We start from the raw sequence: 26,880 nt of genomic DNA on the forward strand, positions 1-26,880 counted from the left end.
CACAATTAAGATGAACAGTCCTGACTGCTTTGTTTCCTGATTTCACATGGAAATGAGGTGCAGATGCACTCACTGCCAGTCCCTCTCATAAGGTTGAATTTGGCCCATCACCAGTTTGCTGACCTGATCATGGGCACCTGTGTGACCCCCAGCTTGTGCACACCACACTGACCCTTGCAAGGTCTTGGTTTCAGGTTGGGAAGGGCAGGGAAATTTTCAAGAAATATCTCAAATCCACAGGACTGAGGCTCCATCAGCTTTTCTGCTTGCAGAACTACTTTTTTCTTTTTCTGTTATTTACTGGCTTCCAAGGTTTGATGAAAGACCTTTGTGAGCAGATAATTCAATGCAAAGTGGATGATGCCCTTCAGTGTTTCTTAAAATCAAACACTTTCATGAGCTGATATTCCAGGAAACTACCAATTATCATTTTGATCCCTTTAGGATTAAACTCTAGGAGGATTAACTAGGATAGCAAGATAAGAAAACAAATCCAAAGAAAGCACACTTTACAGAAGATTTAAAGCCTTCCACAAATCTGCACTTGGTAAGTTCAATGTAGTGCTGAATCAGACATGGCAGAACTCTGTGCAACCCACCCGTGTATGTGAGATCTTAATCTTCATTTTACAGCCCCAAACCAGACTGTTACCATCTGCAGCATCTGAGCCAAGTAATTTCAAGCTGATTTATTACATTTCTAACTCTGAACATCCATCATTCTGCAAACAGCCTAAAGGGAGATGCCCTATACCTTAACTCACACTTTTTACAGTGGTCTCCCTCTAAAGCTGTCTGCCAATCATAATATTTAAATTCTATGAAGTTTACTTCATGTTTTCTGTAATTTGAAGTCCACACTGTATTTTGTTAACACACTGGGTTCCCAGATGAGGTGCAATGACTTTGGTATGCAAAAAGGTGCTACCACAGCACTGCACATCTCATTTGCTGTTCCCTTAAATAGCCTCACTTAACTAGCTCTGTTTCTGACATCATAGAAATTAGTGCTATTATTTTCTAAAAACATTATAAATTCTACCAATATCCAGCACCAAGTGTTTGTATTTACCCCTGAGATAAGCAAGCTGTACTCAGAAGCTCCAACAAACCCCAGGGTTGTGAGGGGATGTGATGCTGCTCACGACAGAGCAGCAGCTCATTTCAGCCTCTTCAGCACACAACCGGGTACCACAGACAACAGCAATTTATTTCCCTTCTCAGGGCTTTTCTAGAAACAATAGCCCAGTTTCTAGCATGCCTGGCAGCAACAGATCAGCTTGACTTGCAGTTAAGAGTGAAGCTGAATACAAATTTTGAAAGCAGAATCCGTTACATGCTACAGAATTTCAGTTTTCTTTTATTACAATAGAGAGAGGTGAGAAATAACAATAAAACTGGAACTTGGGGTGCATTCTGACACAGAAGAGTTATGAAAGGCAACAGAGTTTTTCTCACAGTGCAGTAATTCTTGAGGATGCAACAAAAGGATTATTTACCTCTGCAGTGAACTGTTATCAAGGAATGAGAATATTTTATCCCATCTAGACAGTAAATATACAACATAATCACAGACCGCTTTGGAAACCCATTATCAATAAAATTCTGCTCAAAGAAATTAAGCCAGTCCCATCTCTACCAGACCACCCAAGGTTTTATTTGGGTATCTAAAACCCATCAGGCTTTCCCAAGTTGGATTTTAGTCGGGTTCATTCAAATTCCCAAAAAGGATTTTGTCAGAGGAACTCAGGCAGAGGTCTGGGTTTTTTTTCAGTCAAGCCCATCTCCAACAACTCTTGCAGCATAAAAATCTAGGAGAGACGCTTTGGTGTCGTGGGGCTCTTCTACGCTTCGTACTCAAATATTTTCAGGTCCTCGAGGAGCTCTTTGGCGAGCGCCTGCAGCTCGGCGTGGCGGCTCTGGGCCAGGGCCACGATGCGCTGGAAGGGCAGCGTCTCGCGCACCTCGGCGCCCGCCCGCGCCAGCACCTCCGGCTCCAGCAGCACCGACTGCAGCAGCCGCAGGGCGTGCAGGCAAACCTCGCTGTCCGGGTCTGAGAGCAGGGGAGAAAAACAGCCAGGGCTTGTTAGTGCTGGGAGCCAGGACATTCCTCTCTCAGCATCTCTGCTGCTCAGAGTGACTCTGAGATACCTACGAGATTCTTTATTTCAGCCCGGCCTTCGGTCGGGATTCTTTCGTTCTCATTCTCAAAGTTGTTTATTATTTTATGTCTATAACATTTTTTATCTATAATATCCATAGATCACTTTTATCTATAACATTTTATATCTATTATATAAAATATAATATCTATATTTTTATCTATATTCTTTTTTGACCTGCCGCAGGTCGGGTTGAGGCATGCTGCCTGCCTCACAGGCGGTGTTATCTTTTTATACTAAAAACTACATGTACATTATTTACCATAACTTTCCAATACCTATCATTTATGTTAGACAGTGAGCTTCTACTCAAAACTAATCTAAAAGTGCCAACATCACAGCAGAAGATGGAGGCCAACAAGAAGAAGAAGAAGGAGAAAGACTAGACACATCCAAATTCTTCCATCTTGCCTCCTGAACTTCTATTCTAAAAACTATTATTTACCATAAGTTATTTACCATAACTTCCCAATACCTATCACCTATTATTAAACAATTATAAACTATTATTTAAATAATAAATATAGATTTATTAAAATAATATTTAATATTTTTAATAATATTTATTATTTACATTAATTTAAATTATAAATATAAACTATTATTTAAACTAATATAAACTGTTATTTACCATAAGTTATTTACCATAACTTATATAAGTTATTTACCATAACTTCCCAATACCTATCACCTATGTTAGACAGTGAGCTTCTACTCTACACCAATCTAAAAGTGCCAACATCACAGCAGAAGATGGAGGCCAAGAAGAAGAAGAAGGAGAAAGGCTGGACACACCCAGATTCTTCCATCTTGCCCCCTGAATCCCCATTCTAAAAACCTCAACAAATCTATTTTTCACCCTGTGATAAATTCACTATCATTCTACTTAAACTTTTGTGGCTTGCAATTCTTCATACAAGGTTGGTAATTGTTTGTTCCAAGGGCTGAATCAAAGGCACAGGGGTCTTGGGCTCTGTGCCAAGGTCTCTGAGCACCCTGGGCAGGGGCTGCAGCCCTCCAGGGCAGCCAGAGGAATTTCCTGGGTTCCGAGATTCTTCTGGCTGCCCTGGAGGACTTGACACCCTGGCAGGAGGCTGAGAGACCTTGGCATGGAGTCAGAGATACCTGTGCCTTCGATTTTAGGCCATGGAAACAATTACCAACTTTGTGTGAAGATTTACAAGCCACAAGAGTTTGAGTAGAATGATAGTGAATTTGTCACAGGATGAAAAGTAGAATTTTGGGGTTTTAGAATGGGGGTTCAAGAGACAAGATGGAGGAATCTAGGCATGTCCTGTCCTTCTTCTCCTTCTTCTTGTCCTTCATCTTCTGCTGGGATAATGACACTTTGGGATTAGTTTAGAGTAAAGACAAACTATCTAACATAAGTGATAAGTATTATAAAATTATTGTAAATAAAGTACATGTAATTTGTAGTATAAAAAGTTAACACCACCCCAAGAACAGCTGCTGTACCACAACCTGACCTGCTGGACAAACCTCAGCAGGTCAAAAAAAAAAAGTAATAAATAAAAAAAAATTAAACAACCCTAAAAAGCAAAACTGGCAAATCTCAACTTCTTCTTCAGTTGTGGGGCTAAGAAAAAAAAGACTTTCTAATACCTCAAAAGTCATCTCAACCACAAAAACCCAAGAGTTAGAAGTGGGTCTGGAAGGAATAATGGAAGTGTTGTAATTCCCAGGTGCTGTGCTGCTAGCTGGCTGGCTCTAGGAGGTACCTGCAAACCACATTTTTGTCCTCCCTCAGCAGCTTCTGCCCAGCAGTGTTTGTGAGGGAGAGATAATCAGGAAGCTTTCCCTTGTTTTTCAGATGTTGAAACTGCTGTAAAGCAGGGAATTTATCAACCTGAATTTATCCAGTCAGTACCCAGGATGTACTGTTGGATGCAATCCAATTTAAGAGCAGAACAAACTGCATCCCATGATTATTTAGACTTAAAAAAACAAACAGACTAACAATCTGCACTAAATCATCAGGCTTTTCTTTAATTTCTTTTTATATGAGCCTTTGGATTTCCTCAAAGCTCAATAAAATATTAATCTTAATAAAACTTTCTAGCAACCACACATCAACCTTCCAAGTGTTTAATTCAGTCTGCACAAAATTGAAATGGGTATTGAAGCACTGCTGCTCAGGAATGTGCCAGGGAAATGCAGCAAAGACCTTTGACTGACTTAAGCCAGGAAGACATGTAATAACTCCACTGCTAAGAACACAGGATGCATTTTTAATTACTGAAACATTAGGAGCATTACATTTTAATCATTTGCAATGGCCCATTTGCATTTAATGGTTTACAGCTTTATCAAAAGCATGTGGTAGAAAGACTTCCCTATTCTGCATTTTCCAAATGAAAACATCTAATATATTTTTACAGCTGAAGCAGTTATTTGTCCCACGTGCCATGCATTTTTAATGTGTTTTTCATTAGCATACCTAGTCTTCAGCAAGCATTTGATAAAGGATTGTGCAGAAAGGTTGACAAAATTAATTCAGATCACTTTGAGCACAAAATCACCAGAGAGACCAAAATCTCACTGAAGGAGCATAAAACCAGTGCAGTGCTGAACCAGAGTGCACTGAGTTTGGAGGTTGTATTTGGTAGGGTTGAGACAAGTTCTTTCCTTTCCTGGCTTATTTCACATGTAACACTGGTGACCTGAAAAAGGACTGAGAATTATTCATTAAAGCATAAGGATTGAAAGCACCCAGTGGGGCAGAGAACAGGATGTGATGGAGACTGAAGAAGACTCTGGATTTCAGCATGAAACTCACTGCTCAGATGGTGATTTTTAAGTAATTCCCAACAGCACAAGGCTGAATATTAAAGATTGTGACATCTGATCTACACCCAAAAGCCAGGCACTCTCTCTCTCTTCCCCCATTTTCCATCATAAATGGAAATTATCAAGTGTTAACCTCTTAAGAAAGGAGTTCTACTTTCTCCTGAAAACCACCAGAGTGGGGTATAAGCTGAGGACATGGGTACTGTCCAACCCCAAAAAATAATGTGCATTTTCTCCTTTTCTGTGCAATGAGAACCCTAGCTGTTGGGCATGCTGGACAATTTTAAACATGTCAGATCAATAAAGGCCCTGTGATTAGTGCTGCAGACCCATGGCACAGCCACTCTTATTGCTGACACCCAGGCTGAAGGCTCTAGGGAGTCTCTTTCCATCATCACCTCCAGCAGTGCCTGCAGGTGCACCTTTCTGAGTGATGAGCACTTGTAACTCTTGGGGAAATGCTGCAGCTCAGCCTCACAGGCAGCAAGACTTTATGTCCAATTTCCTGGCCAGCAACACTTCAGTGAATCCTTTTGAAAAAACCTAGCTACAACTTTTGGTTTTCAGTCTTATTCTGACCTAATCAAAATATGACTAAAAGCCTTGAATTTGTCTTCTCTTGCCTTCCATTTTTGCCTCCATGACTTCCACCCTGTGTATTTTTTAATGCCTATTTATTTGCCTGATACAATGCTCAAACTCTGCACAGATCACCTCCCCCTCTTTCTGTTCTTAGTATTATTCTTTATTTATTCATTGGAAATAGCAGCCACAAACTACAGCCCAAATAGGTAAGAAGAAAGAAGCTTTGGGGAGTGAAATCTATGTATTTCATTTACAATCTTCCTCTGTGTGACATTATTCCTCCTTGAAATAAAGCCACTAATACTTTTAATGGCTTGCAGTACTGCTGGGAAGCTTCATATATGTAAGATGAAAAGAGCTTTGTTATTAATACTGTTACAGGAATCAATATTAATATTATCTGCAAGTGTTTAAAGGCTGTAGAAATTAAAGAATCGATCAGGGGAGATGCCTTAGCAGGGGAGCCAAGAAAACGAGGATCTGTAGATCAGGAAATGATTTCCAGCTTGACAAACAAGAATGTTTTCCAGTAAGAGCAGAGAGGTTCTAGGAAGAATCCCCAGCAGCAGCCAGGGGAGCTCAACAGCTTGAGTCACTCAAATGAAGAACAGATTAGGCACGCGGGCATCCAGCAAAGGAAGGAAATGATCCTGCACCAGAAGATGACTTAATACACATTTAACCTCAGATTGCCATTGTTTTGAATGTATTCTGAGATGTTCTGAGTTAAATAAATACATATGCCTTAAAATACACTCCCTGAGGATTACATGTGGTTTTGAGACTACTACTTATTGAGGATAATCATGCTTCCTAAGAGGATTTTAAAAAAATACCAGAGAAATCATTCTCTTGTTTCCAATATCATTAAGGACGTTTTCTAAAAGCCCTGTCTACAAAGCACTCAGAGAAATGTAAGGAATCTTCATTATTCAGCATTATATTTATGTCAACAGCTTCCAGATTTAGTCATTTCTACACTAGCTGCGTAACATTTTGTTTGTACAAGATCAAAAAAAACCCTTTAGCTGTAATCAAATCAGTGCATCACATCCTCCCAACCACCAGCACACACATCTCCAACGACAATTTCAAAACTATCACCATTATTTCTGGAGAAGAGGGGGAGAAATCAAGCTGCTTGCCTCAGCCAGGATCACAAACCGTAAGGTGCTGATGTAATTTTACCAAGGTGTTGAAACTGCTGGAGCTGGCTGACGTCCTGCAAGCTGCCAGCTCAGTTTGATGTCACTGGCTTTCAGTCACCAACAAAAGGCAGCTGATAACGTGGATGGATTTTAGTCACATCTGTCATTAGCACCAGCCTCTCAGATGAACTGTCCCCTACAGCAGTGTTTAAGTAATTGCATTACATCAATGCTGAACAGCTTATCCACAATTGGCTCAGAGTTGTGAGAACTCAATTTACACGTGGCCACACCATCCCCTGGCCACCTGAATGCAAGATTTACTGCCAGCACCCTGTTTACAGCTGTGCCTGTGTACAAGAGCACAGAAGTTCTCAAGGCCGAGTGCAAGGTCCTGCACATGGGTCGGGGCAATTCCAAGCACAAGCACAGGCTGGGGGATTGAGAGCAGCCCTGAGGAGAAGCACTCAGGGTGTTGCTGGATGAGAGGCTGGATATGAGCTGGCCATGTGCACTGACAGCCCAGAAAGCCCAAATTGTCCTGGGCTGCATCCAAAGCACCATGGGCAGCAGGGGAGGGGGGGATTCTGCCCCTCTGCCCTGCTCAGGTGAGACCCCACCTGCAGAGCTGCCTCCAGCCCCAGAGCTCACAATATAAGAGGTGGATCTGTTGGAGTGAGTCCAGAGGGGGGACATAAGGATGATCAGAGGGCTGGGGCACCTCTGCTATGGAGACAGGCCGAGAAATTTGGGACTGCTCAGCCTGGAGAAGGCTTTGGAGACACCTTAGAGCCTCTTCCAGTGCCTAAAGGAGCTACAAGAGAGCTGGAGAGGGACTTTGTACAAGGGAATGTAGTGACAGGACAAGGGCCAATGACTTTAAACTGCAAGAGGGGAGGGTTAGATTAAATATTATGAAGAAATTCCTCACTATGTGTGTGATAAGACACTGGCACAGGTTGGCCAGAGAAGCTATGGATATCTCATCCCTGCTGGAAGTGTTCAAATTCAGGTTGGATGGACTTCTGAGCAACTTGGTCTAGTGGAAAGATGTCCCTGCCCAGAGTAAGGGGGTTAGAAGGAGATGCTCTTTAAGATTCCTTCCAATTTAAATCATTCTATGACTTCATAATTTCAAAAGCTTCCCAGCACTGCTGTAGATATGTTTCAATTCAATTCCTGTCTGATTCCAGCAGGAAGGAGCAATCTGCCTCTCAGCCTTTCCTTGTAATGAGCCTGTCAGACTCTCTGTGATCACAGCACATCCAACAGAGACAGCCACAGCCATGGCTTCCCTTGAGTAAAATCTCTTTGCATTTCAGTGCTGGAAGGGCTGAGGCAGCATCTGCAACAGCAGTTTTCCAGACATTTCTATACTATTGATAGGTCTGAGGAGACAAGAAATGTTGTGATGCTCTGAGGGAAAGGAGCAGGGAGAACACCAAAGTAGAAAAAAAAGGCCAAGCTTTGCTGCTGCAATTCTTACAGACACAAATGCACTTTCTCTCTGCAAAGTGTTTGCCCCAGCTCCTGTGTTACAGCTGGGTTTCTGTCAGTCTCCTCCCTGGCTGCGTGGCCTGCTCCCACATGGAGTTCAGCTAAGGAGAATTGCCCACTCTCCTACAGAGACATGTTTGTCATGCTTTTATCAGGGAAATCCTTAAGAGAGACGCCCAGGATCCAAACTGAAGCAGCAATTCAGTCCCAAATTGCCTGGCCTCTACTCAGGGGATGGGAGTGAACAGGAGTTTGCACAGAGCCCTGCAGCTGGTGAGTAACACTGCTCCTCACAGAACATCAATTTGCACGAGCTGTTAGGCAGGGCAAGGACCCTGTCAAGAAGCTCCTGCTCAGATGGCAAGGATGGTCCAGAGCTCCATGTGGGCAAGCAGCTGAGTATGGAAAAGGGCAAGCATTCCATGAGACTTGCCCTGGCCACTCTTCCAGCATCCCAGATAACTGAGGCTCAGGGAATGAGCTGACATCCCTGCATTTACCCAAATGGATGTGCTCTTAAAGGGCAATCCTCTCCTTAAGATTAATTTCATCATCTGAAGAACAACATGAAGATGAATCAGGGGTAGTTTAGGTTGGGTATCAGCCAGAGGGTGGATGGGCACTAGAATAAACTCCACAGGGAAGTTGTCAAAGCCCCAAGCCTGCCAGAGTTCAAGGAGCATTTGGACAACATCCTCAGGCACAAGGTGGGATTCTTGAGATGTTTTGTGGGGTCAGGAGTTGGACTCAATGATCCTGATGGGTCCTTTCCAACTCAGCATATTCTATGGTTCTATGACAAGAGGATGAAATTGTTGAGCACTTGAAAGACTGGGTTTGATTTATGAACCAAAATTTGTTTTAATACAGACATCAGTTTATAAATATGATGGTTCTGTTTGTCCAGATGTATTTAAATAACAGGCTGCCATGCAAATAACCTGAAATTTCAAAAGCTCTCACAGCCATAACAAATTCAGACAGAAAACCTTCAGAGTTAGTAATGAAAAGCAAATATTGAGGGTGCAGGCAGCAGAGTGAGAATATGCTTCATACAAGCATTTCTAATAGAGACCATCATTTGCAAAGAATTTGGATAAACAAGGTTGGATTTCCACATGGAACTGTGGTGGAGGAAACTGAAGGGCAAGATCTAAAATTAGTCCTATTTCTCTTTTTGTGTTTTGTTTAATGAAGTACCTGGAGCAATTTCCCAGCTATAGACAAGAAATGTCACTGACAAAGTGTCTCTGAATTCCACGCTTTCTCAAGTATCCAAAGAGACAAATTTTTTAAACTGCTTGCATTCAAAGAAAAGTGGGAAAAAAACAAAATAAAGAACAAAACCCAACCAACCAGAAAGCAGAGAAGAGCCTAGGAGCCTAGACTCCTTTTCTCCAGCACTCATTTGCTGGCAGATTTTCTGCATGATCAAAACTGAAAAATTTTTAATTTAGTCTTTATTATTAATACCTCAGCTGATTGTTATTTCTTATTCTTCAAGAGATCCTTGGCAGAGTAATGGTCCAATACACTTCTTTGGGAGTTAGAGAATGGAGGTCTTATTGCATCTTTAGATGGAAAACACCAGAAAAAAAATATTGACAAATCTCAAGTGGATTTCTACCCAATATGATACAGGCTTCTTTTTCTGTGGCTGAGGACAGGGCTTCTTTAAATGTGACAGTTATGTGAAACCCTCAGCCAGGACACCAACACAAGGACAGCAGCTGATGGAGGAAACTAAAGCTGCCTGTTTTGTCCAAGATGGGAACAGCTGCTCTGCAACAAATGGTGCTCCACAAGAGGAGAACTCTACTGATCCCACAAGCTGCTCCATGGACAGAAATCTGAGTCATCATTCATGTGCTTTATGCTGGTGCCAGGCTGGGAAGGTGTAGGCAGGCACAGCTGATACCTACACAGAGGAGTCAGTGATCAGTGTTGGTTATTAAAGGGTGTCCATCTTTTAGAAAGTTTTAAAAAGGCAAAGGAAAAAAAGGAAGAAAAAGACAGCCCACTTCATGAAGTGATACAGCTACAGAGACCTGCATTATTTTCAAAAAATGTGTCAAACATTTGGTTTTCTCCTATGATGAGTACTAATTCTTGTTAGTGAACATGAAGTCACACCAGCTCATCCAGGTTTCCCAAAGCCAGCAGGACAGTTTGCTGTTAACATTCTTACTCCACTAGGAACCTTTATTAGATTTTTTCCCTTCTTTCTCTTCCAAGTGGTGTATTCAACATCGAGGCACATTTCTGTCTCTTCAAAAATGCTGTGAGACAACTTGAATCAAATCCCTCTTTGCCTCACATACAACAAAGGGAAATAAAGAGAATAGAGTCAATTCTTTTCCTCTCTTCATTTAATGGGAAAGACATTCTTCTTCAGGGGACAAGGAAAGGCAGAGCTAAGAGCTAAGAGCTCAGAGAAGGAGTTTGAGGGAATTATCAGCTGCATACAATGCAGTGGGAGAAGGATGGACCTGATGTACAGGCTGAGGTCATGGACATTTGGAGATTGACAATGGAAAAGCAAACAGGATGATTCTCTGAAAATAAAAAAAATTAAAATCAGAGGATGATTTCTGGGGCCTCTCTTAGTGGGAATGGTGATAAAAGCATACAAATCTGGAAAGCTGTCATGTCATAAGCCTTAATCAAAACAGGCTTTGAAGAAGCTTCCTGCAGGCAGGCAGCACATCCAGGATACTCTGCCAGCACAGGGTAGTGCTCTACTCTCCTGCATGGAAAAACAGGACCTTATACTGTGGCAGCTCCAGGTATTTGTGAGCTGAATCTTGGCTAGCAGGACCTGAAGATGCTGGTCAGGGAAACAGGAGAGGAGCAAGAGTGGGAGGAAGCTGCTGAATTTTCCAAGTAGAGACATTTAGAAATAGATTAAATGTTGGAAAACTATGGAGATCCCACACAAAATGATGGGAACAAGATCAGGTCTTGGATCTGACCCCTCATCTGATACCCAAACCTGGCAGCTCTCTCTTGACAGAAAGCAGACTTCCTCCAAAGTCAGGAATCTGAACCTGCAGAAGTGCTTCATCGGAGAATCTTCCTCCCTTGCTGTAACTGGAGAAGTTTATTATCAAAAAGTTAAAGAATTAGCCATGATCATCCTTCTTTATACAACCCAGCCATAAGCAATTAGCACTTCCAAATTGCAGAGTAGACTTTCTATTTATTATTTCCATCAGCAGCTGCAAATTAATTATAAATGTTTCCCATTTCATCCTCTTACTTGACCTAGGAGCCTTTTTCAGACAACAAACTGCATCAAATTATTACCTTTTTGTTTTATCACAACAATTGGAAGGGCATATTTGGGAACTCATAGCCAGACAGGATTCTTTGAGGGTGTATTGGGTTGGTATTTTTTGTTAGAACAGCTTATATATATATATTAGCCAACATAAATTAAAAGGAAAACCCGGACTAAGACATGTAAAATTTCAAAGCACAGCTGAACAAAGGACCATGTATTTGATGTTCTCTGAGGATCCCATTTTTACCAAAATATATTAAAAATCCCTATAGAAATGGTGTTTTCCCCTACAAGGATTACTTAATTTCCTGAGACCTTGGAAGAGAGAGCCTGTGGCATTTCACAGCAGGAAATTATTTGATGAAAAGCTTGAGCAGCTACATTTTCTGTAAAACAGTTAAGGGAACCATAAGCTACACAAATAGCTTTCAGTTTACCAACCCTAACCAAAGCTTTTTCAAAAACTCAGCAACAAAATGATGTCTGGAAAAAGCAGATGCAATCTCCCTCATTTCAGCTGCTCTAAGTATTTACCAGTCATACTCCAGCAAGGTTTAAGCAGCACAGAGGGATAATTAACCTCCCCAGTCCTGTCTGCACACCAAAATCTGCTCATAAATCTCAAGAAAGCACAGGCAGGGCAGTGTCACAGCTCTGTCCCCCTGCTGTCCCTCACGAGCTGTGCACAGCTGCCAGCCCAGTCCCACGTCAATCCCTGCTGGCTCCTGCTCAGGGATTTGAAACCTCCCAAAGAGCAGAGCCTTGATGTCACTCATGCACCTGACAGTGACAACACGAGTCCTTGACGTCCTTGGAGTCCTGCACTGGCCAAAGGCACAGCTGGGAATAGCTCTCCAGCCCTGGAGCCCCAAATCCTATTAGAGCACAAAGCCTCTCTTCAGAAAGAGACACTTTTGCAATGGGTCAGTGAAGTTACAGACTTGGCTTCTCCCCCCCAGATGTGTACATTTTCCTGTGCTAATGGTAGTGAACTGATATGTGGATTCCCCTTAAGGTTTATTTTAAAGTTGGTATCAAGAAACAAGTGGCTTTTTTAAAAACTACTTCACCAAATTTCTCCATTCCCTCTTCTTAAATCTCCCACCCTTAAACTTCACATTAATGGAGTATTACAAACAGTGTCAAAATTTTTGTGGGAAATACACATCTTCTCCCTCCAGCAATCTGCCCTTTATGTTTACTTTTATTCTGTCAAAAGCTAAGCAGGTTACAGATATAAATTTCTGGTTTGTTATTTGCAACATCTATTGCAATTCTACAAAGTTCTGAAAGTCACAGTTTACAAGGTTCTCAGAGCAACTTACCATTCAACAGCCACCAAAGCAGCGGAATAAAACCTGGACTTTCACTGATGTACTTCAAGCCTTTCAAGTTGATACTCACATTGTAAAGTGACATTAGCATTAGCCTAGAATTGAAAGAAAGGAGATCTGAGGGCCTTTGATTTCTTTGCATGCTTCAGCACCTTTTGCCATTGTGTCAAGTATGTACCAATGCAGAAGCCTGAGCTAATAGTTTATATTTTGGTAACCGAGATAAATCTCAAATTATATATAAACAATCTTGTGCAAACCTTTGTTTCTACTGTTAAACCACATATTCCAAACACGTGGGAAAGAGTAAGAAGGTCTCAGGGAGGGGCTGGAATGTTCTCTGTTCAGGAGCCAGCTTGGCTACTGCTCTCTCTCATGCCTGAGATAAACCTGTGTGTCACTGCCACCATGTCCAAACAAAAGGGAAATGATAATTCCAAATGGACTTCACACCTCACATCCAATTCTCAAACAAGATCTGATGGCTTAAGCTCCTATGCCACCAGTAGACTTTTGGACACTCTGTGGACACCTCCAGAAAGCAGAAAAGGCAGTGACCCATTGCAGGCTAAACTTTGTTTTAAGAGCTGTCATTTCTGTGCTCTCAGTTTGATTATTAAGGAGGAGAAGGAAGGAAGAGCAGATTTATTAAATCTACTGCACCAGTGGCCACTGCCAAGCAGGGAGAGGTGCTCTGGATCTGAAATTGCAGCTGGTAAAGGCCATACATTGCTTTTCATCCAGCCCCTGCAGCTCTGGCCTTCCAGAACAAGCCCTGACAAAAGAGCACAGCACTACCTATAATCACCCAGAATGGAAATGATCAATAAACCATCATCTTATAATGGCAATGTTAACATTTCTTGAGAATGTCTTTTACCCTTAATCTGTTTGACATTTGCAGTTAGAAATAAAGTGACGTAAAAAGGCGCTGCTCTGTTTGTATTTTTATTTCACTTGTTTGCTTTGTGCAGACAAAAGGGACTGGTGCTGGTGATGCAGGGAAGTGCTGAGGTTTTTGGAGTGCTGGAACACCCCACAAGCCAATGCAGTGGCATATTAATATATAACAGCATATTTACTTAAACACACTCACCTGGGCACAACAGAGAAGCATTTCCAGGCCCTTTATAACCACCTTCACCTCCAGTATCAGCACATTTTAGTAAATATTTTTTGTAATAATAGTTGCAAAAGTGCTTATTGAAGCAAACCTGACACAAATGATTACTGGATAAACAATACTTTCTGGTGTTTTTTGCTAAAATGTGAAGTGAGTCTTGATTATGCATTTCATACTCTTCCTACTTAGACAAGCCAAATTTAATTAACATCTTGTACTACTGTACCTGTCAATGCTTTCTTTAAAATCTAGAACCAAATGCACAGCTAAAGCCCCTTCTTGTCTTGCTAATACATGGGATTAGTATGTAAGATGTACTATTATGTTTAAATATATCTCTTTACTGGCTACTTTCAATTGCCACAAAAGCAAAGTTAAATGTTCTTAACCATTTAATTACAGCTACAATGATGTAAATGTTTATTGACTGTGTAACAATTACAAACATTGAACATACCCTACACTAATGAGAAGAAAAACCTGAAGTCTTTCACATCTGCTATTTCAGAAAGGCAAGGACAGCCTTGAGATTTCAGTCTCAGCACTCAGGTTGATGCCTGGGATATATTTATTCCATACTCACAGACTACAGTGGATATCACAGCAGTTTGGGAGTAAGCAACAGGCTCTCCCTGTAATTTATTTGTTTATATATTCATCCAAACAAAACACAGGATAGGTAGAACAAGAAAAGAGAAGCCCTCTCTTTATCAGCTTACTTTGATACTGCTGTGTGTAGAACTGGACTCATGGTTTCCCCTGATTTGTCACACAGCAATGAAAAATATTTTTGAAAATAAAAGCTAGAAAACAATTGTAAAACCTCAGAACTAAGCAAAAGACAACCACAGCATTTAAAATTAAAAGCCAAATTTTTTCTTCAACTGACTGGATTATGAGTTGATGTCTTCTCATGCAACACCATGGTGATGTTTTAAGAAAAATACATTGCATTTCCAGAATAATGAACAGACATTTTCATCTGTGAGGTGTAGTTTTAAAAATGTGTCTGTCTGTTTGAATATGTATATAAATGTATGTGTAAACATTATTTATGATGACTGCAGAGTCCATCTTCACCTAACTTTGAAATTGCACTAGAATTTATGGCAACCTTCATATCATTGTCTCACAGCTGTCTTTCATTTTGTCCTGGCTTATGCTCCCTATGGGAGGAGAAAAGGGAGTTCATCTGACACATCTGCTTATGAAAATGCTGATTAAGGTTAACCAGCAGCTAAAAAACCTTACATGCAAAGAACAATTTAAAAACAAAACAACCAACCCTCCAAAACCCTTCTTTTCTGGGCTGGGAAACTGTAAAACTCCCCAGAAGGATAAGAAAAAAATATAGTCTTAGTTAGTAACAAGTTTTCAAACTGAACAGGGACAAGGCACATACAGAGCTCTTAAAAATAAAAGGGGTTTTTTTTTTTATTATTATGGACATGAAAGACAAACACAGGGAAACATTTTGCACTAAAACATTTGAGCAAATCAGCCTCCCTCATTCTCTGACAAGACCATGAAGAAATGTCCTTTCTGGCATTTCCTCTAATGTCAGAATACAGCTTTTTTTTTTTTTTTTTTTTTTAATCCAATGGCAAGTTCAGAGTAAGGAAAAAAATGTTGGTTCTGTGGGAATCAGAAAATATAATCACTGCACTGCATTCAAGCTATTGTAACACATGCTTTGTATTTCTCACTCATCAACCACCTAGAGCAACCTCTTTTCCAAGCTTCCCTCCATTTGTTAGCCTACCAAACTGGCCCCTGTTGAATTCCTTGCTACCTCATGGGAGTGTTCTATGCATATTTTACCAGCAGTGCTGTACTGGCAGCCAAGTTTACAGCACCATGGGTAATTCTTCTGCAAAGCAGGCAGATTTTGAAGTGTAATAACAAGCAACCCAAAATATAAACTCAAAAGAAAGGCCCTCAAATCCAATTACATTAATACAATATGAAATGATCAAAAATAGTTTATCTGGACCCATAGACACATATCCACCTGAAATTCAGAGTGTGTGCATAGGAACATCTTCCCTCCTCCTCTCAAAGTCCTCTTTTATTTTTACCCCATTTACAGATGCTGAAACAGCATGGATCCTCTTTTCAGGGTTGTTTTTTGGTTGGTTGGTTTGATTTTTTTTTTATACACATGAAGGCACAAATTACCTTTTTTTCCATAAACTGAGATTCTCATACAATTCTTTCAGTTGGGATGTTCTCAAAAAACCCCTACCATTGACCTTCAAGCCCAGTGCTTGGGAAACAGAGTAAATAACTGATCTCAAATCATCAAGTCACTATCTACAGCACAGGCTGCTCAGCTTTGCCCTCACCACCCAAGAGGGAAAGGCAAACACCTTCAGAGGGCAACCTGCTCCCCCTCACATGAGCCATCACCTGACAGCACCAGTGAGTGTGGGAAGGAGCCCAGGCAGGCAGCAAATGCTTGACATCCCCCTCTCTGACACTGAGGTTAGGCAAGATAAAACCTCTCCAAAGTGAGACCAAGCCTGATTTCATGGCTATCACATCCAACCTGCCTAAATGTGTGCCTGGATGTGGTCAAGTTACTGTAGCTGACAGGGCTGCTGTTTGTCAGCTGAGCTGTGACAGCTGCCTGGGGCATGAATTGGTTGTGTATTTATGAAAAAATCACCACAGTGGCTCAAACCACCTTCATGAACAAATGAACCAGGTGTACAGGACCAGTGCCCACAGTTCAGCAGATGAGCCACTTGTTAAGCCACAGTAATTTGCTCAGCCAAGGCCATATACCCTCAGCTTGTAAGGTCTAGGAGAAAAAGGCAAAGACAATTGTTTATTTAATCTCTCCATCAGCTGAAAAGCACTTTTGCAGTAGCTGAACTGTGCAACAGGGCCTTGACTTTAGAGCTGTATTGCAAGGTCACTTTACAGGCATTGCCTCTTACAAACTGAAGTGTGTGGTGAATCTGGCTGCTAAAGAGCCTAAAATGATTTAATTTCTGCTCTTAGCACCTCCATAACTCACTTTCTTCACTAAGGACATGTGACATTTTACACTTCATATTAGGAGGGAATAAAAATGAGTTCACATCTCCTGTATCTTCTCCTTTGTAAAACTTGACCTCACACCTTCCTTATTTCACACCAAACTCATGACCCCCTCCCAAGCTAGAAGAGGGCACCCCTGCTCACCTTTACAATGTTATGGTGCTGAAGAGACTTCCCAAGAGACACAAAACCTGGATAAAGCTTTGTAGCCAACCCCAGTATATCTGCAAGGAACACTACTGGGAAAAGAGCTTCCAAAAATTATGTTTCCTCTGCAGGAAAGGAATAATGGGAGAGTGGGAAAACTACTGTAATTACTTGAGCTGCACTGCAAGATAATGCATTTCATTTGAAAGGGGCAAGAAAAGTCAACATACACTTTGAATTTGTTACAGAGTCCTGGCTTCATGTCTCCCAGGAGATGAATCATCGTGTCCAGCAACTCCCGACTGGAACTGACCAGGAACTCGCGGCCACACGCCAGAGCAGCCACATCTGGGGGAAAGCCCAAAACATCACCAACAATTATGTTTCAAACAGGAGCTTCTGCTAATTATCAGGACCACTAAAAAGATTGGTCAGCTGTGAAGAATGAACATTTACCTATGAGCATTGATATAAATTTCAGACTACATTCACCCACATAGTAAATACAGAACAACAAACACTGCTCAAGCTCCTTCAAAATTCTGCACTGCTAAACAAAGCATTTATTCAGAATGCCCAGTGTCCCAATAGCAGCACAGTAAATTGTGAAACAAAAGGCTCTATTCTTCCACAGGTAATGTCTGACTGAAACAAAGCTGAACATTACAGGTTCCACTTTGAAGGAACAGGATTGCAGAGTTTTACAGCCACTCAATTCAATACACCTGGCACATCACACAACCAAAACTCTTACGAACATCTACTCAAAAGTTTTTTTTTTCCTACCTCTCTGCAAGTGTGGCATTATTCAAGCACAAACCAAAAGACAAAATTATTTGCAAAGGCTACTGTTCCAAAGCAGACTTTCCTTTATTATTTTCTCTTATATCTGCCCCCTACTCAGTACAGTGGCATAATGCATCAAATCATAATTTAATTATTTTATCTTTATTGATATCTAAAAATCCCACAATCAGAAAAGCTGCTCATTCAAGAATCACTTATCTATACCAATACCCACTGTTTTGTCTATCTTGCATCATGTCTTTAGTGTCATTTTGATAGTTAGTTTCAGAGAAATTCAGATGATATATCAGCCTCCCAAAGCAAGCACAGTCATTCTACAACAAATATGTGGCTTTTTACTTATTTTCTGGACCTAAAAAAATATATTCAGCATGGAAGTCAGATTTACAACCTTCTCTTATACAGTCAAAGTGTGGTGTATCTGACTGGCAACATTTTTAAGCACTTTCAAAATCCTTAGTCCCTGCCTTAAACTGGGGCTGATCTACTTGCACCATCTGCAATCTGTAATCTTGTAGATGTTGGCAGCACTGGTGATTCACAAAGCAAATTGCTCAATGTGTACAAACTAATGTGAGCATACAGGACTGGTACAATGGTCCTTGTTTCATTCCAGACTGAGGGATGCAACAGGGAATTTCAGAACTGAAAAGCTCTTACCCATCTAGTCCTTAACAATGTCACAGAAGTGCCTGTAACAGAAGTGTCAGTAACAAAATTTGCTGGAACTTTAGAAAACCAGAAAGTCACCCAGGATATCAACGGTGACAACTTAACTTTGAAAAGTTGCATTTACTGCAGCTCCTATGAGGCAATACACATTCCCAGCAGGTGTGGAATGCTATTCTGAGACACAACATTAACTTACTTGTTACAATCCCTGCCAAAGCTAATACAAACTGATTTTCCTCAGAATCCAAATCCTGCTGTTTCATGTCTTCACTTAATGACTTCACAAAGCTCTCCATGGTCTGGGCAGTGATTGTGAAAAACTTTACTGCTTTACTCTGCAAGTATGGAGGAGAAGAAAGATTACACACACTACAGCAACTATAATTATTAGATGCTACAGTAAAACTGGTCAATCTTCCAAATTATTAAAACATCCAGTTACTTCAATAAACAACAGAAAATACCATGTATTCACTGAGTGACATGTTTGATCCCCTAATATTTGAAACCATTACCTTAGAAGAAAACAGGAAACTACTCAAGACCACATTTATTCATAAAACTGAACTACTGCATATCTACCTCCTAAGCACACAATAACATAATCAACCAGCAGAATTAAAGCTTATTATCAGAAGTAAGAATGTTATCTCTTTGTTTTGCAGTAATTCCACCAGGTGCTTCACATTCCCCTGGCCTACTGCAGTAGCTTTTGTCAAAATCAGCTGAAGATTGGAGACTTAACACGAAATTCCTAAGAAAACAATGAAGTCCCCAGAACAAAAAGCAGAATTCAAATGGATCCTAATAGGACTTGTTAATTATTGCTCAGTAACAGTAACAGGCTATGCAGAAGTTCCTTGGAAAAGGAAATGGAGGTCTCTCCTGGGTCACAGGCTGAACTTAAGTCAACCATGTCACATGAGAAAAAATAATCACCACAGCAGAGCACATGAGCAGGAGCACAGCTGTAATTTGGGACAGTCTTTTGCCCTCAGCTGCAATCCTGCTCTATTTGGGGGCATCTCAGCTGAGGGAGCACCACCTGGTACAAAGCTCAGGGCAGGTCAAAGAGCCTGGCCTGAGGTGCAGAGTCCACAAAGAAGGATGGAGAGACCTGTTTCTGTTTATTGGTAATTCTGACTAGTAAAACACTGCTGGAAGTCTATTTCACACAGAGGATGAAGGCTTTAATAACCAAAATTGTGTGGCAGAGAGCCCATAATGCTGGGTTTCCCAGTGTCTTTAATAATTTTTCCAATTGTTTCATGAAGCAGATTAAACGTTTAGTCATTCCCAGCAGTGACCCAATGGGAGAGTTCAAGAAATGCCTGAACTTTTATTCATTTTGTAAAGTGACTGAAAATCTTCATACTTTTGCAAAATTACTTCTTTCACAGTATATGCAAAGCTAGTGGCAACATCTATTTATTCCTCCACTGCTGTACATTCACCACATTAAAGATGTACTCTTCACAAATGATGCTGTGGCCCCAGAACAACAGGAGTGAAGGCATCATGGAGGAAGAGGAAGAAGATAAGTGCAATTCTGCATGTGCTGGATGTAGTTTTTATATGGACACCACTCCTCAAAGACAGCAATTTTAACAGAAGCACTGACTATAGCTGAAGAAGCAAGAGGTGTGAGAGAAAATAAAGAGCCCAATAAGTCATGATGAAAATATACATTCACATGGGAACATGAGGGTACTAAGCACTCTGAGTAGTTGGTATGTTGCACAGAAAACAAGAGAGATCTTCTATCTGCCAGCCTCTTGAGGTTTCACTGGTGCCTTCTCTGCTGATCCTCCTTTCCACACAACCACTACTTAACTAGTGCTGAGCTCCAGCAGAGACCCATCAGGTTTATAAATAGCAAACACTGCACACTCTGCACAGTCCCTTATTAACTTGATGGCATTTTCATGGGACTGAAGAATGTCTCACCCACACATGTTGAGATAAGGACAGTTCTGAAAGCAGCCATTAAGGTGCTTGAGCTCACATGGTGCAATGAACCCTCTGTTGTCTGTGAAACTCCTGTGTGAAAGCTCCAGGTAACATGAAAAATTGCTGCCACTAAATATAAAGTCATTTGTCACCATTTGAGACAACTGAAGTAGCAAAACACCTTGTAGGATCCAAAATTTCTCAAGTTGAAGCAAGCCTTGATGCTGTTCTGAAATCAAACCTCCAGGTTATATTTCCACGTGAGAAGCCTGTCATATCTGGCTGAAGCTTTTTGAAAGACATCCAAAACAATCTCGTGGAAATTAATTTACTTTTTTTTTTTGGTACATGCAGGTAGGAAACCTTGAAAACTCTCTCATGGTGCTTCTCTGAATGTCTCTTCAAATTCTCTCTAGGAACATGGGCAAAGCCAGCAGGCATCTCTCCCCCACTGCCTTGAGAACTACCTGTGTCACGTTTCAAATCAAAGCTGCTGAAGTTCTGATTTTCCCAACCCTTATGGACATAAAACATATACTGGTCACTAACATCATTTCAGTCCATTGGCATTACAGGACTGGAAGAAAAATCTACTTCTGTATTGCTTCAAAGGCTGAAAAAAGCTGGGGCATTGTTCTGTAAGGTATGACATGATTCTGAACTGATGCCACCTTCCCCATGTGCTTAAATATCAGCAAGAGTTTCAAAGCACCCTTGATGTTCTCATGCATTTGCGTAGTTCACAGCACCTTCTCAGGGGAGGAGGGAAGAAGCTACAAGCTGTACAACTTGTCCCAAAATAACCCAAACCAAATATGTTGTATGACAAATCTCCATCATCTTTTAATAACCTGTCTCACTGCCAGTTGCAATCTGTGGTTGACACAATGCCACACAATCCATTTATGCTTTTCCTGGGAGTCTTGGTTCAAGCCCAGCCACGTTTCTCACAGTGTTAAATGCACCATCCCAGGAAAATTATGCCCCCAAATGTTGCTCTGATCTTCACCAGAAGTACAGCAGTTCAATAGGATTTAATGACTGCTGGAAATTACTAGTTTGCATTTCAAACCTACCTAACCCCAAAAGTATTGCATCTTCACACTTGGGTTTTTACCTTCAAACAAATCTTCAGGCAACAGTTTTGTTTTTAACTAATTCAACTGAATATTAATACTTAAGACTGCTTTCAACAACCAGCCTTGTTCTTTAAATTTTAGCTGCTTTAAGAGTGTTTTACAGATGTTTTTCCTAGTAACTGCTGCTGCTTGGATTTGGGATTATCAGAAGTTATCATTAATAAGGCATCACTGTACATCTTTCTAATATCCAATATATAAAGTTGTAATTGTGTTTTGGAACACCCAACTAGAACAACTCTTACAAACACATTGGTTTACCACTTACTATAATGAACTAATCCTATTCACTCAGCTGTTCATCATGCTGCTGAAAAATCAAGCCAAAAGAAACTGTGGCATCAGTTCACTCAGATTAAATACAGCAATTCCTTCTCATGTTGGCTGTGTCAAGAATGAAAATCGTATTTTTATCAGGCTTGTTTCCTTAGTCCCTCCTAATTCCATCAGCTCAGCTACTCTTGGCAGTGAAATCATGATAGCTGCAATATTACCATTGTCATTAACTGTTGTTATTCTGGTTTTGTGGTTTGTTATTGTTTGTTGTTTTTTTTTAATAGTCTACTTGCCCATGTTTAATATTGATGATTTAATAAGATCCATGAGCACTGAGGGTCTCAATTTCCAAGAGTCATTCACGTATTAAGGCAGCAGAAAGGTTTAAAGAAGTCAAGAATCAATGGATCTGTCTTTTCTCCATAGAAATAGCTCCTCCAAGCTCTCTACAGGCATGGAAACTCCTCCATGTGCCCAGGAACTATTCTCTCCTTCTGTTAGCTTATGAAGATATTGTGCTAACTGTAGCCTTGCTTCAGTTTAGCTTTGTGTGGTGGAAAACAGATAACCCTCATTTGTTAACAAAAGAAATAATTACTGCATTTGTTCATAACACTTCACAGCTCCAACCTTTCTTAAACGAGAATGGATGGTTCCCAAAGAACATGCAAACCAGAAAACATTTTTGCTGTCCAGACAGTTTCTGAAATACATCCTCAAAGTGTCCTCCACAGCAAGGCCTTTATTTTAAAGGTCCTTGTTTTAAAGGCCTGAGGGCATTCCCAGGAGTCAGTATTCACCTGCCATACTTACTCCTCCTAGAATAGACTTCACAGCCTCCTCATTGCTGGATACCCCCCAGAGCAAGGTGCACACTGCTGCTCCCATCTCTGTGCAATACTCTGCCTGCTGCAGGAGCTGCTGCTTGGCCTCGTTCAGCTGCTGCCGCAGCTCCAGCTTCTCCTGGAACAGCGGAAGGAAATTTTGGTTGCACTTCACGTCTCCCACACCAAGTTTCTGGCTAAGGGACAGAACAAGAAACACAATCATGGCCATCTCTGAAAAGAGAGGGTAACCCAGAGCAGTTGCAGACACATTCCTTCTCTCCTGAGCTGTCTCTAAGTAGTGCAGGCTGACAGGAACCAGGAGCTGTCCACAAGGTCAAACCAAGTGACCCCCTGAGACTGAGTGGCACCTAGAGAAGCCTGGCAGGAGACATCTCCCCCTGAGCAAACAGCTCCATGTCTCTTCAGGAGAGAAGGGATTTCAGCATCAGGAGCCAGCCTTCCCTGATACCTTCCAAAAGATACAGGAAACATCTTACAGGAGGGGAGGGTTGTTTTGTTTTTCAAAACAGGCTTCTGTTTTAGCCAACATGGAAGAGTTGCTGGATATCTAGGATAAATATTGTTGTCTCTTCCAGCTCTTTTCTGTTGGCATAGTCCTGAGCAGCAGTGATAAAGCAAGACAGAGTCCCAAAAAACACACCTAAATTTGGAGGACCTTCCACTGCAAGAAAGCCAAGGCACCACTGTGCATCCCTGAGATTCTGAACAACCTGATCTACTGAAAGTTGTGGGGCTAGAATGAGGTAACACAACTCCAAATCCCTTCCAACCCAAACCATTCCACAGCACAATGATTCTATGATCACTTAAGTGAGCTGCTAAGTGGTTCTTGCCATAAAGCATAAACAGAGAGCAGATCAACCCTACAGAACCAGAGCACAAACTCCATTTGGCAGAATTCTCTCCAATCACATGAGAAGCTGGCTGGAAGGATATCATGGAATTGGGCAGGACTGTAGGTCTCACTGGCTTCCTAATAGCTGCCACAGGAGTGGCAAAGCTGCTGCACTTCTTGGTTTAGAGCCAGCACAGACAGGGAGATCAAGGCAGGGATTCTGCACTCTGTGTCTCTGTGTGGGTGGGGGCTCCCAGCTAACTCCAGGTAGGATGGTATTAAGGAAAAAGGAAAGACCAAAGCCAGTCCAGAAAAATGATGCTAATTCAAGTATTAAGAGAGAATCACAGGTTGCACAATGTCAAAAAACAGAAGGATTTCACTCTGCCCATTTTACAGACATGATATTTTCAAATTCACTGCAGAAAACACCTTCCTCAGCTCAGCCTTCCCAGTGTGTTTGGCTGTCAGGATGAAGTATGGGGAAATGAAAATGAATCTTTTCTATGTCAATTTTGAAAGTAGCTAAACAGACCAAGACTTTCAACCATGTACTGTCATCAAGATTTTAAGTGTCTTGTTGGTTTTGGGGTTCACCTCAATGCTTCATGTTGAGGGTTTGTAAAGAATAGAAATGTAAACTCATCTGAAAATTTACCTAATATGCTGTCAAACAGTACAGAGCTGTGTGTGCTCTGTCACCAACTACCTCCTGATCACACCTACCAGCCTGACTGGCACTGCTGCTGATGGAACACGCAGGTGAGGATTGGTAAAGTTCAAGTTTAATTTCTCAAGCAGACTTTTGTGTGTATTTACTCTATGGAGTCTCTCTCACCTATATAGGCAAAAGACTGACACTTGCTGCTGATTCCATAGGCAGAAACTCCCAGGAAAAGTCTCTTATTTCTTAATACTTTGATCATTTCTAAGCAAATTAGCCAAATTCCATCTTTTACATGACTCACTGCCAGGTCTATCAGCTTTTCTGCCACCATGTGCATCCACAAAATGTCCTCAGGCATCTTCCTGCCTAATCCCTATATTCTCCCTGTCTTTTTCACACTGTCCTAGTCTTAGGGAAATGTATCTTTAATACATTTTATTTGCATTTGGATGCTAATACTGAGTAAGACATAAAACCCAGTAATACCACATCTAGATCCCCCAACAAGCATGCAAAGCCAGCAGAAAAAATGCCAGAATTTTTAATAGATCAAAAGCAACTTCAGAACAAAGAAATGAGGCAAGGAAAACAAAATAGTACATGCAAGAGCCAGGAAAATAAACAGAGCCTGCAAAAGCAAATAACCTGGCTGGAAGCAACACTCCTAAGAGCTCACACCACCCAGTAATCCCTGTGCTATGCAACACCACCACCTTCAGGAAAAGGTCAAGGCACAAGAACACAGCAGTGCCCAAGTATGGAACTGCAAAAAGACAGACAAAGGAGACATCAGCCAAGAATAACATCTGCACTTCAAGTTCTGCTCAGGTTCAGAAAGCACAGCAATTCCCTAACCAGTGATACAGATCTGCACAGAGAATTTGGAATGCAAAATGTTGATTTATGACGGCCTCAGAAAAGGACACTGCTCAACCAGAAATGCATTTATTCCATGTTTGTTTCAGTGAATAATTTTCTTCTCCTTCAGAAGATAAATATGTAGAAAATAATTCAGAAACTCTACACAAGGATGCCTAGAGCAGAACAGCAACCAAATGAAAAACACCAGAAAAGTGATTAACAGGAACAAAAGTCACTCATATACACACACCATCTTGTTGTATCCTGAAAGCTGAAGGCCTTGACAACATCATGAGCCACAATCCACTGAAATACACCTTCCTGGCATTTAACAGAACCCAGTCACACAACTGCCACACACTGCACAACAACAAAGACACGAAGAGAAGAGCTTTGAGCAGAAACACCAAAATAACTGCTCCTAGGAAACTATCCATGCTTTAAGTAAAACTCATCCAAAAGAAATCATAAACTCAAACCACCTGCCCTTTATTTTGTACAATTAACAAGAATCATGGGTGGGACTTGCTTCATGAATATCTAAAGCAACAGCAATCAATTTTACAGGGATTTTTATCCTGCAACTGAAGACCTCAGTGCACAGCAAAATGAACTCTGTACCTACTGCTGAACTGCAACATCTATCCCAGAAGATATTTATTTTGAAATAAGGAATATCCAGATTGACAATTCTATCATACCAAACTTCATTCCAGAGTGTTTTGTCTACACAGATATGCACTGAAAGTGCATTTCTGAACTCTTCATTATTCCTTTTCAAAAATGAAATAAGTTTTGTGGTTCATCAGTCCTTGTGCAATCCCAAGGCTGGCAAATGCCAGCTGTACAACCCCAACTGCTGACTATTGAAAGTGGCTCCAAGGAAATGAACTTTTGCAGCAAATAATCACCACTGATTCTCACAGGGAATCATTTGAACCCAAATGGTTTGACAGGCTGAAAAGCCAGTGTCTTTGCTATTCCTTAATTGTTAAGAATCTCTCCTCTCATAATCACTAAATACAATATTGACAGAGCAAGAGAAGCCCTGAAATTGCTCCTTGACTCTCAGCTGTACATGGCAATTGGATCAATAGGTGCTTTGAGAAAGACTATTAACACTAAACAAAGGTACACAGCTCACAGCAAACCAAGAGAGGCTGCTTTCATTCTGTACATTGCACTGCTGGAACTATCTCCTATTGCCCTCTTTGCAAATATGTAATAGCAATGTTAAATTCACAATAACTGATTCTGTGAAGGACCTTTTGATTCCAGCTATGCCACAATCTTCTCCAATACCCAGTGTTTTCTTTCAACATGTTAATATGGATGTGGATGACTATTTGGATAGAAATCCCAAATTGTTTTTGAGGCTGAGGATTCATTTGATGACATGAAAATTGTATAATTTCTGCTTTTGTAATTAGAACTCAAACACACAGATATCAATATCCTGGCAGCACATCTACCTTCTTCTCTCTCATGCAATCTGCCTGGGCTGTTTCCAAACGGGCTCTGAAGTGTTCACAATCCATTCTCAGCTGCTCTATCTCCTCCTCCTTCTTCTCCAGGCCTGTGACAGGATAAATCAGATAAAAGAAAGAAGGAACACATTATGGTCATCGGGCCTGCTTTAAAGCAAAGAAATCCACCAAGTGAGACTTTACTGAGGTGCCTCAGCCGTTTGCTT

The 26,880-nt window shown here is 41.0% G+C and overlaps 1 protein-coding gene across 5 annotated transcripts in view; it reads right to left on the reverse strand.

Moving 5' to 3' along the window:
* Nucleotides 1–1,337: 1,337 nt before the first annotated feature.
* HSF2BP (heat shock transcription factor 2 binding protein) overlaps nucleotides 1,338–26,880 on the reverse strand; it is a 33,354-nt gene continuing 7,811 nt past the window's right edge. For 4 of the 5 annotated variants that reach the window (XM_071430236.1, XM_071430233.1, XM_071430235.1 and 1 more), the window contains 6 exons: nucleotides 26,660–26,763; nucleotides 22,790–22,939; nucleotides 18,808–18,946; nucleotides 17,363–17,480; nucleotides 12,809–12,912; nucleotides 1,338–2,053 (listed from right to left, as the gene is read on the reverse strand). In XM_071430236.1, the coding sequence (XP_071286337.1) occupies nucleotides 1,845–2,053; nucleotides 12,809–12,912; nucleotides 17,363–17,480; nucleotides 18,808–18,946; nucleotides 22,790–22,939; nucleotides 26,660–26,763 (824 nt within the window). In that variant the 3' untranslated portion in view covers nucleotides 1,338–1,844. Of the gene's footprint in view, nucleotides 2,054–12,808; nucleotides 12,913–17,362; nucleotides 17,481–18,807; nucleotides 18,947–22,698; nucleotides 22,998–26,659; nucleotides 26,764–26,880 lie in introns of those variants that run through there. The other variant, XM_071430234.1, reaches the window with a different exon arrangement.

The sequence above is a fragment of the Agelaius tricolor genome, unplaced genomic scaffold, assembly GCF_023055355.1.
Source record: "Agelaius tricolor isolate 1412-34295 unplaced genomic scaffold, bAgeTri1.0.p SCAF_7, whole genome shotgun sequence".
NCBI lineage: Eukaryota > Metazoa > Chordata > Aves > Passeriformes > Icteridae > Agelaius > Agelaius tricolor.